General features: G+C 47.1%; 1 protein-coding gene across 2 annotated transcripts in view; it reads right to left on the reverse strand.

Moving 5' to 3' along the window:
* Positions 1-13010, reverse strand: part of TEAD1 (TEA domain transcription factor 1) — a gene marked incomplete at its 5' end in the record, with an annotated part of 80053 nt that overhangs the window by 7863 nt on the left and 59180 nt on the right. For both annotated transcript variants that reach the window (XM_014584803.2, XM_014584802.2), the window contains 2 exon segments: positions 7311-7463; positions 12116-12256. In XM_014584803.2, coding sequence (XP_014440289.1) covers positions 7311-7463; positions 12116-12256 — 294 coding nt within the window.

The raw sequence follows: 13010 nt of genomic DNA on the forward strand, positions 1-13010 counted from the left end.
GCTTCCTTCTGCTCCGTGTCTCCTCCCTCCCACGCCCTCCTCACCTGTCTCGTTAGTTCACAGACCTGCTCACACTTCCTCCACTGGTACGAAGACTCCACCTTTCTCAATGCACTCTGAAACCTCTCCCCCTCCTGAGCCGGGTCTCTCTAATCCTCCTCTCCTTCCTCATGGCTGAGCAGTGCCATGGCCTCAGCTTCCATGCAGACCTGGAGCTCCCTGGACCAGGTCACCGGGGACCCTCCCTAGCAGACCCTGTCTCTTTCATCTCCTCCTCTGGCCTCAATTCTCCATGCCATTCTCAGAAGAAACTATTTGACTTACCTATTTTATGAAAGAGAGAGACACACAGACAGACACAAGGACCCCGGGCATGGCTGGTCACACCGCAACCCCCACAGCCAGCAGGGTCATGGGCACACCACCCACGTTCAGGCTAACCCAGGAACCGAACCCCTGGCCTTCTCGCGTGTCTCCAGCATCACTCAGTGGACCCCCACTGCCTGCACTACCACGGCTGGGCCAGAGGAACTTTTTAAAGGCAAATCTAACCAAACTCCCCACCCTGAACTGCTTCAGTGATTCTCCTCCATGACTGCTGTGCTTGTTAGCCCAGGACAGTGTCAGAAACTTGGAATACGAGAGCTTTATCTCTTTTACTGTCCATCTCATTTCCCCTCTGTGTCATGCTGCTTCACCTGTTTCAGTTTCTCTTGCCCTTAAGGCACCCAGATTTACAGTCCCTACCTAAAGAACAAAGTCGAAGGCTGGCAGGTAGCATGGTGGTTAGGAGCACTGGACTCCCACATGGCCAGTCGTGGTTCAAGTCCTGGAACTGATGGCTTGCTTTCTCACTCCCCCGCCCACTTGTCCCTCTCTGGGGACAAGTTAAAATAAATAGAGTTAAATAAAATAATTCTTAAAAAAAAAAAAAGAAAAGAATAAAGTCTCACAATACTTCGAGTCTTCCAAGCATGGCCTGTAAGTACACAGAGATTTGCATGACTTTTTAAAATGAGGCATGCCTGTTTGCTGGAGAAACAGAGAGACAGAAAGCAAGAAATAACCCTCCACCCCACAGAGGGGTAGCCACACTGTAATCCCTTTTCTTCCATTCTCCTCTTGGGATCTCAGGCATGCACGCATACAGGTTTGAGTTTTAAGCTGCCAGGTCCAGGACTTGAACTGTGGTCGACTACATGGGAGTTACGCCATCTGCTGGTCCCAGAGATTTGCGTGATGTTTAGTTTTAGTTTAAATGCCCATCTCGGGACCAGCAGTTAGCGTAATGGCTATGTCTCTGGACTCCCACGCAGTCGACGGTGGTTCGCGTCCTGGACCCAGTGGCTTAAACTCACGCCGGGCGCGTGGGGGTGCGTGCTCAAGATTCTGAGAGAATGGAGGAGGAGGGATTGCGGCGTGGCCATCCCCCCTGGGGGGTGATTTCTCGCTTTCTATCTCTCTGTCTCTCTCTGTCTGGCGAGCGCACGTGCCCTATAGCAACTTATAAAAAATTAAAAAAAAAAAAGTAAATGCCCATTCTCATCCATTTGACTACGTATTCCTGAAGAACAGGAACCAGTAACTCTGAGTGGGTGCTTCTGTTCCTCCCCTCTGACAGAGAAGGGCCTCAGGCATTGCTCCTTCCTCAGGAAGCCTTCCGCAACCTCCTGACCTAGGTCAAACCTTGCTTTCCACATTCTCTTAGCGCCATGTCCCTCTGCAAGCCATCAGTCAGCTTTAGTTTACTCCACTCCTCTCATTAGACTCCAGGCACTGCCCCACCTGTCTAGGTCCCCCAAGGCATCCCAGCATCTAGGCCTAAGTATGCACCCACGAAATGCCCCCTTCTTGGTAAGCCTAAGCCACGTCTGCTTATTCACCGGTGCTACGTAAGCATCACCTTTTACATACCCAGAACCCTCGGCCTCCCTCCGCACTTCCATGGTGCAGCTCTAGGCATCACCACCTGACATCGTAGTTTATTAACTGGCCTGTTGTGCCCTGCAGGCTGGGCGTTACTGCCCGGCAGGGTCTGTGCCTCACCCGCTCCTATCCCAGCAGTCAGTACAATCTCAGCCCAGTTTAGCTGAGCCAGTCTCAAGGACGTCCTCCGAAGTGGGAAGTGCAGACTTGACCATTTTATTTATAAATGGAGGCAGAAACATGTCTGAAGACATGACTTGCCCGAGGTCATAAAGTACAGCTGGAGGGGGCCACTAGGTGGTGTCGTGGCTAAGATGCTGGACTCCCACACGGCTGACCATGGTTTGAGACCCAGATCCTGCAGCTTGAAACTCACATCTCGTACACGTGTGTGCATGTCTAAAATTCCAAGAGGGGAATAGAGGAGAAGTAATTGTGGCATGGCCATTTCCCTGGGGCTTATTTCATTTTCTCTCTCCATCTCTAGTTCTCTGACAATCACACACTCCCTATAGCAAAAATCTCTGCCCCCCCAAAAAAAGTAAAGTTGGGACTTTAATCCAAGTCTTTAGATTTCATGACCATACAATATCCTGCAGAGTGTCTTTTCTATTCTAGGCTTAATTTATGCCTATCACTGGCTTTAGGACCTCAGGTAGACCTAACATTCTTTATCCTAACATTCTTAATAAAATGAGGCAAAAAAATGACCTCACAGTTTTGCAGTACCTTCTTTTATATAAAAAGAATTGATCTGGTTTAGGGTCCATGGTTGAGATGGGAAAGGAAAAAGGAGAAAAATGTCTCTGTCAGCCTGGATGTCTAAACATGCCCTCAAAAAGATGACAAGAGATGCTGTTAGGCCAGAGGCCCGGGCAGCTTGGGTGTGGGGTTGGATGCCACGCCATAGTTGGCATATGCAACCCAGATCTAGCCTGCCATCAGACCTGCGCTGCACTCAGATCTAACCCAGACGTAGCACATGTGCTCTACTCTGCACACAGTATCAGACCTTACACGGCACACTAGTCTGCTCTCCCAAACCTTTACCATACATGGACTGTTCCTACCTCTAAGACACTCCCCCTCCCTATACCCTTATAAAAATCGCTAAACCCCACCCTAGGGTGCAACTTCTCTGGCCCGTCTCCCCCCCCTTCTCTTTCTCTGTTGGACCAGTGAACCTCACCGGGGAGAGCCCCCAATAAAGGCTCTACACTTCTATTTTTTTATATGAGTGGCCCATTCCTTACAGATACCTAGCTGGCAGCTCAGCTGCTGTCAGTAAGGCTCTGCATCTGCAGGTTCAGTTCATTCTACAATCACCCTGCTGAATTCAGATAATCAAGCCCAGACACCAGTCCTGTCTGGACTCAGTCTTGATGACACAGGTTTGGTACCTAATATACCTAGTGAAGTATCATTCCCCTGAGCCAGTGATAGACATAAATTAAGCCTAGAATACACAGAAAAGACACTTTGCAGGATATTGTATGGTTATGACCTCTAAAGCTCACATGACCTGGTGGTTAGGTGAGCAGAGTCCCACATGGCCAACTGGTGGTGGGGTTCAAGTCCTGAACTCAGGGACTTGAGTCCTGGACCTGGAGGCTTGAGAAACACACCAGGTCATGTGACTATGCTCTGCTGCTTCTCCGTAAGCACATGTGTCCCTGATAAATTCGAGAGAAGGAAAAGAAAAGAGATACCGCCAGCCTTATCTAGCAGGCCACTCTGGCCATGCTCCCTCTCCCTGAAGGGGAACCTCAAGGACATTGCTCCTGCTCAGTAAGTGGATAACATCACAATTTGGATACATCATCGCTTCAGTATTTCTAAACCTAAAATACTACCTCCAGTAGATACTTACTGATAACTAATAACTCCTCACATTGAAGGAAAGTATTTAGTTGCTTAATGACACTTCGGAATTCATCTAACTTGATCATTTTCTGAGTGGCTGCACCAGCTGAAGTCACACGTCCCAAGGGAGTATACTGAAACGCGCTAGAGTCCTCTGCTGCAGAACGACAGTGATCTCGAAGTTTGTAAGCTCCCGATAGCCTACACCACAGAACCTGGGTGTGGAGTAGCTATGCCATCTGGGTGTGTGGAAGGACACTCCGAGACGTTCACACAACAAGGAAATCACCCAGTGATGCATTCCTCAGAATGTGTCCTTTTTTTTTTTTTTTTATATTTTTTGCTATATAGTGCGTGTGCGCTCACCAGACAGAGAGAGACAGACAGAGAGACAGAACACAAGAAATCACCCCCAGGGGGATGGCCATGCCATAATCCCTTCTCCTCCATTCTCCTCTCAGGATCTTGGGCACACATGCACACGCACCCGGTGTGAGCTTCAGTCCCCGGGTCCAGGACTCAAACCATGATTGACTACAGGGGAGTCCAGCGATGTAGCCATTTACGCCAACTGCTGGTCTCAATGTGACCTCATTATTAAGTGACACACTGCAGTTTCATGGGCTCTCTGGGTAACAGGTGCGTTAGCATTTTTCCAGGCCTTAGTTAGGGGCCTGACGACATCTTCCTTAATGTGTACGAACAGACTAGAACTGATTTTTAAGAGACAGATTAGACTCCCTCCAAGAGAGGCAGGGTGGCCATCCACTCAGAGCCTTGGTTAATTCCTGGAGGCTAAGGTCTCCAACGGGATGTCGCCCTCCCCTTCTGCTCAGCTGAACTCTACGGTGCGGCATCTGTTCCTAAAGAGCGACAGAGATAAGGTGACCAGTACTGGCTACCTGCTGGCCTGGCAACTCTGACCTGCAACACTGTCACAGAAAGACCCTTAAAGAGAGGGATACTACTGGACAGATATTACAGAACTTGGATCCAAACTTTGCCCCAGATCTCTGGATTCTACATTTTAAAGGGACACGAGTACATCTAAGAATCCTCCGAGATTCTCTTCCTGGAATAAATGAAAGTTAATAAGCAAAATGACCAGGTTGCCAGTTACGTGCCAACCATGTGTCTGTGACCTCTGGGGTTCCCTGCAGCTCACTTACCAGCACCTCTGGCAGGCAGTGTGTGTGTGTGTGTGTGTGGGGGGGTCTCAAACCTGGCCACACACAGTCACTACCCGGGGAGCTTTAGACATAAACACAGCTGGCCCCTCGTGCAGCAGTTAAATGCAGAGCACTGGAAGCCGGACCTCATGTGGCTGACCGTGGTTTGAATCCTGTGTGTGCATATGACCAAAATCCTGACTGTGGCCATGCCCATTGTGGGTATGGGTGAATGTACTATGCAGAGGTTTAGGATTTTTTTTTCTTTTTTTTTTTTGGAGAGGTTTTTCGCTATAGGGTGCGTGTGCTCGCCAGACAGGCAGAGAGAGACATAGAGACAGAAAGCGAGAAATCACCCCCCGGGGGGATGGTCATACTGTAACCACTTCTCCATTCTCCACTCGGGATCTTGGGCATGCACCCACATGCACCCGGTGTGAGATTTAAGCCACCGGGTCCGGGACGCAAACCACGGTCAACTACGTGGAAATCCAGCGACATAGCCATTACGCTAAATGCTGGTTCCCTTTTTCTTTATTTTTTTTTTTTACAGTGGCATACAGGAGCTGGCACCTACTGGCTCATGGAAGGTACTGTCAAATATCAAGAAATTGTGTGAGCTGGACAACTACTGGTAGCTTGAAATTGCCCATGGAGGGCATATTTACATCATGAAAAAAGGCAAAAGGTACAAATAAGGGTTTTGGGAGAGCTGAGGAGGAGCCCTTAAACAGCAGTGCACAACACTGAGCACTGCTATGCCGATGACACAACACACGAGGTAAAGATCCACCTTCTCTCAGAACTCCAGGTCTTAAAGTTCCTCATCTGAGTATCGAGACGAATAAAGGAGGCCTTCTGGGGCTGAGTGCTTGACCACAATATAATCTCGCTGCCCCTTTAGCCAAACTGTCCCAATGAGTTTTGTTTTGGCATTCTTTCCTTCAGCTTAATCAAAGAATGTTATTTTTTTAAAAGTGAATCTCATGAAACCCATTACTGCATATTTTCTAAGTGTATTTGGAGGATAACACTGCTTCTAATATCCTTCCTAAATCTCCACATGAAGCTCTTAGGAGAAATTTATCTTCAAGCTAAATATTGGGGGAAACATACACTGTCTGGAGGGAACTCTTAGGTTCTCCCATCACAGATCTTGCATATTACTGTTTTCCCCCTTTACCTTTAGCTGCCTTTTACAATTCGACATTTTTCATCCAATGAAGAACATTTCCCTCCCCTTCCTGGTCCCTGCTTTCTATTTCAAGCTGTTGCTCCTGGTGCTGAGAGTTTGAATCTTCCTATCTCAACGCACACCACTTCTTACGAGGCCTTGCCAGTCCTCCATGAAGTGAGTGGCGCGTGTTTGAAGTGCAAACCTGCAGACTCGGACTTGGCCTCCCTGAAGGTCGCACATCGAACTGCTGCTAAGACTCTTATCTGCCTACCACTGGAGCAACCTGAGAACTTGCAAATAATGCAATGGCTGCCCGAGACCTGGTAGTTAAGGGAGTCGGAGATCCCATGTGGATGACTACGGTTCAAATCCTGGCCCTCTCAGCTTCAAAAACACACTGTGTATATGTGAGTGAAGAAGGGACGGACTGCAGTGTGACACGCCCCCCTGGGCAGTGCCTTCTCCCTTTCCCTTTTTCTTTGGTGAGTACAGGTGCCCTCTGGCAACTAATAGTAAAAAAAAAATAAAATGCATGCACATGCCTGGGTCCTACCATCAGAGATCATAATTTAATTGATCTAGGATGCAAGTTGGGTACCAGATTTTTTTTTTTTTAAGAGAGATTTTTGCTATAGGGTGCATGTGCTCACTGAAGAGAGAGAGAGAGAGACAGAAAGCAAAAAATCACCCCACCCCCCCGGGGAACATGGCCATGTCACAATGCCTCCATTCTCCTCTTAGGACTTTGGGCAAGCATGCACACACATGCAGTGAGTTTTAAGCTACTGGGTCCTGGACTCGAACTGCAGTCAACTACGTGGAAGTCCAGTAACAGAACTATTATGCCATCTGCTGGTCCCTGGTATCAGGATTTTAAAAACTTCTCCAAGTATTTTTATTGTGCAGCCAGAGTTGAGACCCTGGGGCTATCACTTATTACCCACCTGAATTCCATCAATAGACCTACCCCAGCCAGAAGAAACTCCCTTCTCTTCAGACGCAAGCCCAAGTTTGCCCTCAGAAAGCTGTGACTTCAACTGTCCACGGACCTGCTGGGGCCCCATGGAAAAGCCTGGCCAGTTCCACTGGTCCAGCCCCATATGACCCTCTTCCTCACTGTCCCCACAAGTCTCCTGGCAGGATCTCCCAAAACAGCAGAGAGACGAAACCATTACCAATAAAATGGTGAAGTTTTCCAAAACACTGTTCATCATATATTTCTCTGGTAAGTGTTTGAGCTTGTGGATGAAGTTGATCATGTATTCACACATCGGGGAGCGGTTTATTCGGTACACAAATCGGCCATTCTCAAACCTCGCGTACTCGGTCTGTGAGGAAAAAGAATTGGAGAATTTTTATACTTTTGACTCCAAAATACACGAGCAGATTATTACTGCTGATGAAATATATTTACTTTTTCAACATGAATTGTCTGCTATCTGCTGTACTATGTACTTTAACTTGATTTTTTAAAAAAATTGTATCTTTCAACTTACTGACATGCACAGAATCCATTTTTTTCTGAAAATTAAGGAAAAAAATGTTGGAAAGGTGACTCTTTAAAGTGACACAGATCCTTTCACTAAAGATCAAAATAGGGAACCAGCAGTTAGCGTAATGGCTATGTCAGTGGACTCTCATGTAGTTTGACCGCAGTTCGCATCCTGGACCCAGTGGCTTAAAACTCACGCCGGGCGCGTGTGCATGCGTGCCCAAGATCCCGAGAGGAGAATGGAGGAGAAGGGATTGCGGCGTGACCATCCCCCCTGGGGGGTGATTTCTCGCTTTCTGTCTCTCTGTCTCTCTCTGTCTGTCTGGTGAGTGCACGCGCCCTATAGCGAAAATCTCGCCAGAAAAAAAAAAAAAGATCAAAATAAAAATCCAGCAATCTATTTTAGTGAATCTTGACCAGGAGGAGATCTGTGATAGAGGCCCCAGGAAGTTATGAATCGTTAAAGAAAATCCCACTTTCTTTCCTTTATTATTATTATTATTTTTTTGGCTATAGGGCACACATGATTGCTGGAGAGAGAGGCGAGAGAAAAGTAAAGTGACAAATCACCCCCAAGAGGGGATGGCCACACCACAATTTCTTCTCCATTCTCCTCTTAGGATTTCGGTTATGCATGGACATTTGTCCGGTATGTTTTTCAAGCTGCCGAGTCTGAGACTCAAACTGTGCATTTGGCCATGTGGAATCCTACCGCCTCAACCACGATGCCACCTGTTGGGCCAGAAAACCCCTTTTTCCTATGGCTAAGTCTTAACAGGCTAACAACCAACACACCACAGATCAGAGGCCCTGAACGTTTGTTCAAGTCTTAGATAAAAGAAAGAAAACACCTGTATGTGTGCAGTTTCAAGATCCTATGGAAATACTTGGAAATAAACAAACTTCTGGAAATCTTGGATTGAAAAGGAATTAAGGGTCAGGCCCATGGCTCAGTGGTTGTGTTGTCTGTAGGGAGGTGGATCCTGCATGGCCAACTGCAGTTCGAATCCTGGGACCAGCAGTTTGAAAAACAAGCTGGACCAGCGTGTGTGGGTACCCCAAATCCTGACGGCATGGGGAGGAGGGAGGAGGCCGGCAGTGTGACTCCGCCCTGCTGCAGAGTGCTTTTTCCTTTCTCGCTTGATCATGAGCCCTGACAATAAAATATGAATTAAAAAGGAAATTACTGGGCCAGCAGAAGGTGTGAAGTTAAGATGGCTGGATCCATATAGCCAAATGTGTGGTTCGAATCCGCGACCTGGCAGTTTGAAAAAAAATGCAAGGTGTGTGTGAGTACAAGACAAAATCCTGAGAGGAGAATAGAGGACAAGGGATTGTGGTGTGGCCATCTCCCCTCGGGGGGTGGGGAGAGTGACTTCTCACTTTCCCTCTCTCTATCTCTGTCTCTATCCAGAGTGCAAATGCTCTACAGCAAACTTTTTAAAAAAAGAAAAAAGGAACTTACAAGGACAATAAAAAGGAAAATACTGGGACCAGCAGATGCTGTAATGGCTACACTGCTGGACCCCCACATAGTCGACTGCAGTTTGAGTCCTGGATCCAGCAGCTTGAAAGTCACGCTAGGCACATGTGCATGTGTGTCCCAAGTCCCAAGAGCAGGATGGAGGAGAAGAGACCGCGGCATGACCATCCCTCTGGGGGGTGATTTTTTGCTTTCTAGCTCTCTGTCTCTCTCTCTCTGTCTCTCCAGTAAGTGCATGCACCCTAGAGCAAAAATCTTTTAAAAAAAAGAAAAGAAAAAAAAAACTTACAAGATAATGAAAATAATCTTAAAGGAAACTTATAAAAACAGTCTGATATATCTCCGTTACTAAAGATGAAAATTACACAATTAAATACACATCTTAAAATATTGAGGGCCGGAGGTCAGCAAGTGGCGTGGTGGTTAAGACACTGGACTTCCGCATGGCCAACCATGGTTTGAGTCGGGGGGTGGGGAGAGTGACTTCTCACTTTCCCTCTCTCTATCTCTGTCTCTATCCAGAGTGCAAATGCTCTACAGCAAACTTTTTAAAAAAAGAAAAAAGGAACTTACAAGGACAATAAAAAGGAAAATACTGGGACCAGCAGATGCTGTAATGGCTACACTGCTGGACCCCCACATAGTCGACTGCAGTTTGAGTCCTGGATCCAGCAGCTTGAAAGTCACGCTAGGCACATGTGCATGTGTGTCCCAAGTCCCAAGAGCAGGATGGAGGAGAAGAGACCGCGGCATGACCATCCCTCTGGGGGGTGATTTTTTGCTTTCTAGCTCTCTGTCTCTCTCTCTCTGTCTCTCCAGTAAGTGCATGCACCCTAGAGCAAAAATCTTTTAAAAAAAAGAAAAGAAAAAAAAAACTTACAAGATAATGAAAATAATCTTAAAGGAAACTTATAAAAACAGTCTGATATATCTCCGTTACTAAAGATGAAAATTACACAATTAAATACACATCTTAAAATATTGAGGGCCGGAGGTCAGCAAGTGGCGTGGTGGTTAAGACACTGGACTTCCGCATGGCCAACCATGGTTTGAGTCCCAGACCTAGTGGCTTGCTTTCTCACCTTCCCTCTCTTTCTTTCTCTCTCTGGTTAAAATAAAATAAAATAAAATAAAATAAAACAGTCTTCAAGAAAAATATATTGAGGGCTGGCCTCACAGCCTGGTGCTTAAGGGAGCCAATTCCCACAGCAGTTCTAATCCCAACCTCAGCAGCTTGAAGGCCACGCAAGACGCGTGTGTGTCCAAAACCTCAATCGGGTAGAGCGATGGACTGCAGCACGCCCGCATCGCGGTGGGGTGGTACTTTCTCCCCCTCCCTGGTGAGTGCACATGAGCTCTAGCAAAAAATGAAAAATGAAAAAACCCACAAAATAAACCAAAACTACAAAAAACTAAAGAAAAATAGGAATAGCAAATGTTTCACCTCTAAATCAATGAAATAGAGATTTAAAATACAGACAGAACACATTTCGGGGCCAGTCATGAGGTGTGGTGCTGAAGGCAGCTAACTGCCCCATGGCTAACGATGTGGTCTGACCCCAGACCTGGTGGACTGAAAACCACGCCAGGCGTGTGTTTGCGCATGCCCACGAGAGGAAGATGGAGCGGGGACGGTGGTGTGGCCATTCCCTTGGTGGGTGTTTTCTCATTCTCTCTCTCTGGCAAGTGCATGTGCCCTGTAGTGAATTCAAATAAACAGACAGAAAGAAAAATAAAAAATAAAAACAAACAGCAAAGAAAATCTAGAGGTTAGGCATGCCTTTCCACAAAAATAATAATTGCTAAGGCTGAGCCAAAACCAAGAGGGAAACAATAGGCCAACTACTGGAAGTGACAAATTCTACGAAGTTGTTAGAGACTGACCATGAATAAAGAACGACCACAGGGCAGAAGGCTTCAATTTGGATGGGAGGAGTAAGTCCATGCTGTACCTCACACAGCCTGGTGACTACAACTAATAACAAAACATTATACTCGGGAAACGGCAGAGAGAGAAGGTTCTACGTTTTTTGACAACAGAAAATAAGCATGTGAGAAAACGCACGTTAATTAGCTTGATTTAACCATGCCACAGTGTGTGCATATTTCAAAACATCATGGGCCAGCCAGATGACATGGTAGTCAAAATGGCTGGATCCTAGGGCCAGCAGGTGGCATGGTGATTAAGAGCACTGGACTCCCACATGGCCGACCATAGTTCGAGTCTCGAATCTGGCATCTTGCTTTCTCACTCTCCACCCCCCACCCCCAACTTGATCTGTTTCTCTCTGGTCAAATTTAAATAAATAAATAAACTTAAATAAAATAATTCTTTCCAAAAAAAAAAAAAGATGGCTGGATCCTATGTGGCCATCTGTGTGGTTCAAGTCCTGGACCTGGTGGCTTGAAAAATATACCAAGACAAAACAAGTATGTATGTATGTCTGTGAATTTTTATACTTTTGTCTTTCTTTCTTTTTTATAAAGAAGAGAAGCCTGAAATGCCTAAGCCGTAAGTAGGTATCTGATCCTAATAGGTAATGAAGACTTTTTAAAATATTTGCAATGAAGGCATGGAAATGGCGAGAGCAACCAATACTAACTCCAGGTGTCAGAAGCAGATGCCAGTCAATGGGTAGCCACTTAAGGGTTACCTACAACACCTGGAGTGCCTTTGGACTGGGGTGGGTGGGATGGTAGGGTGCTACCCCTCAACCCAACTTCCACACAGGCACCCACAGCGCCCCCTGCAGAGGTGACAGCACAGGCTGGGCAAGGCTGACCTCGCACACAGGTGGGGAGGGTTGCCACAGGATTTCCTACTTGTTTTTTTTCCTCGATGTTTGCAAATCATTTTGGCTTTTAAGGAGTAAGAGGGGAAAACCGTGAGAGGAGGAGGGAGGGGAAGGACACATGGTAATAGTACAGTCCTCTGCCCCGAGGAAGAAGGCTTACAGGCAGGTGCCTGCACTCGAGTGAAGCTCCCTACACAGGGGCCAACTTACCTCTACTTTTTCTACTACTTGCTTCCCGAAGGAACAAACTTTGGTGGAACAGGTGACTGTCATATTTTCAGAACTCTCATACTGGCTGGTTACACCATAAAAAGCCCCGGCATCGTCTTGAATATTGCAGTTTAAATCGGCCTGTGGGAAAGACAGGGAGATGAGGGTCATCTCATTCCAGGATCCTGGCATCAAGGGCAACCGTCAGCGGGAGGCCTCCTCTGGCGCAGGAGGAAGATGGGGCTGAGGGCTGACTTGGGAAGACAGTGACATGATGCTCCTCAACAAACAAAGTCAGGGACCAGCAGATGGCATAATGGCTACACTGCTGCACTCTCACGTAGTCAACCGCGGTTCGAGTCCCAGATCCAGCAGCTTAAAACTCACATCAGGCACATGTGCATGTCTGCCCAAACTCCTGACAGGAGAATGGAGGGGAAGGGATTGTGGTGTAACCATCCCCCTTGGGGGCTGATTTCTCACTTTCTGTCTCTCAGTCTCTGTTTCTCCGGTGAGTGCATGTGCCCTATAGCTTTTTTTTTTTTTTTTTGGAGAGGTTTTTTCTACAGGGCACGGGTGTGTGCTCGCCAGAAAGACAGAGAGAGACAGAGAGACAGAAAGCGAGAAATCACACCCCCATGGGGGATGGCCACGCTGCAATCCCTTCTCCTCCATTCTCCTCTCGGGATCTTGGGCACGCACACACACGCGCCTGACGTGAGTTTTAAGCTGCTGGATCTGGGACTGGAACCGCAGCTGAGTACATGGGAGGTTACTTCAGTGACGTAACCATTATGCCATCTGCTGGTCCCAAGAAAGCAACTACTTTCAACCAGAGGCCTTGGCCATGGGCGGGGTGGCTGGCACACGCACAGATTTTTGCATACAAAAGTAT

This window comes from Tupaia chinensis, unplaced genomic scaffold, assembly GCF_000334495.1.
Source record: "Tupaia chinensis unplaced genomic scaffold, TupChi_1.0 Scaffold000077_1, whole genome shotgun sequence".
Classification (NCBI taxonomy): Eukaryota; Metazoa; Chordata; class Mammalia; order Scandentia; family Tupaiidae; genus Tupaia; species Tupaia belangeri.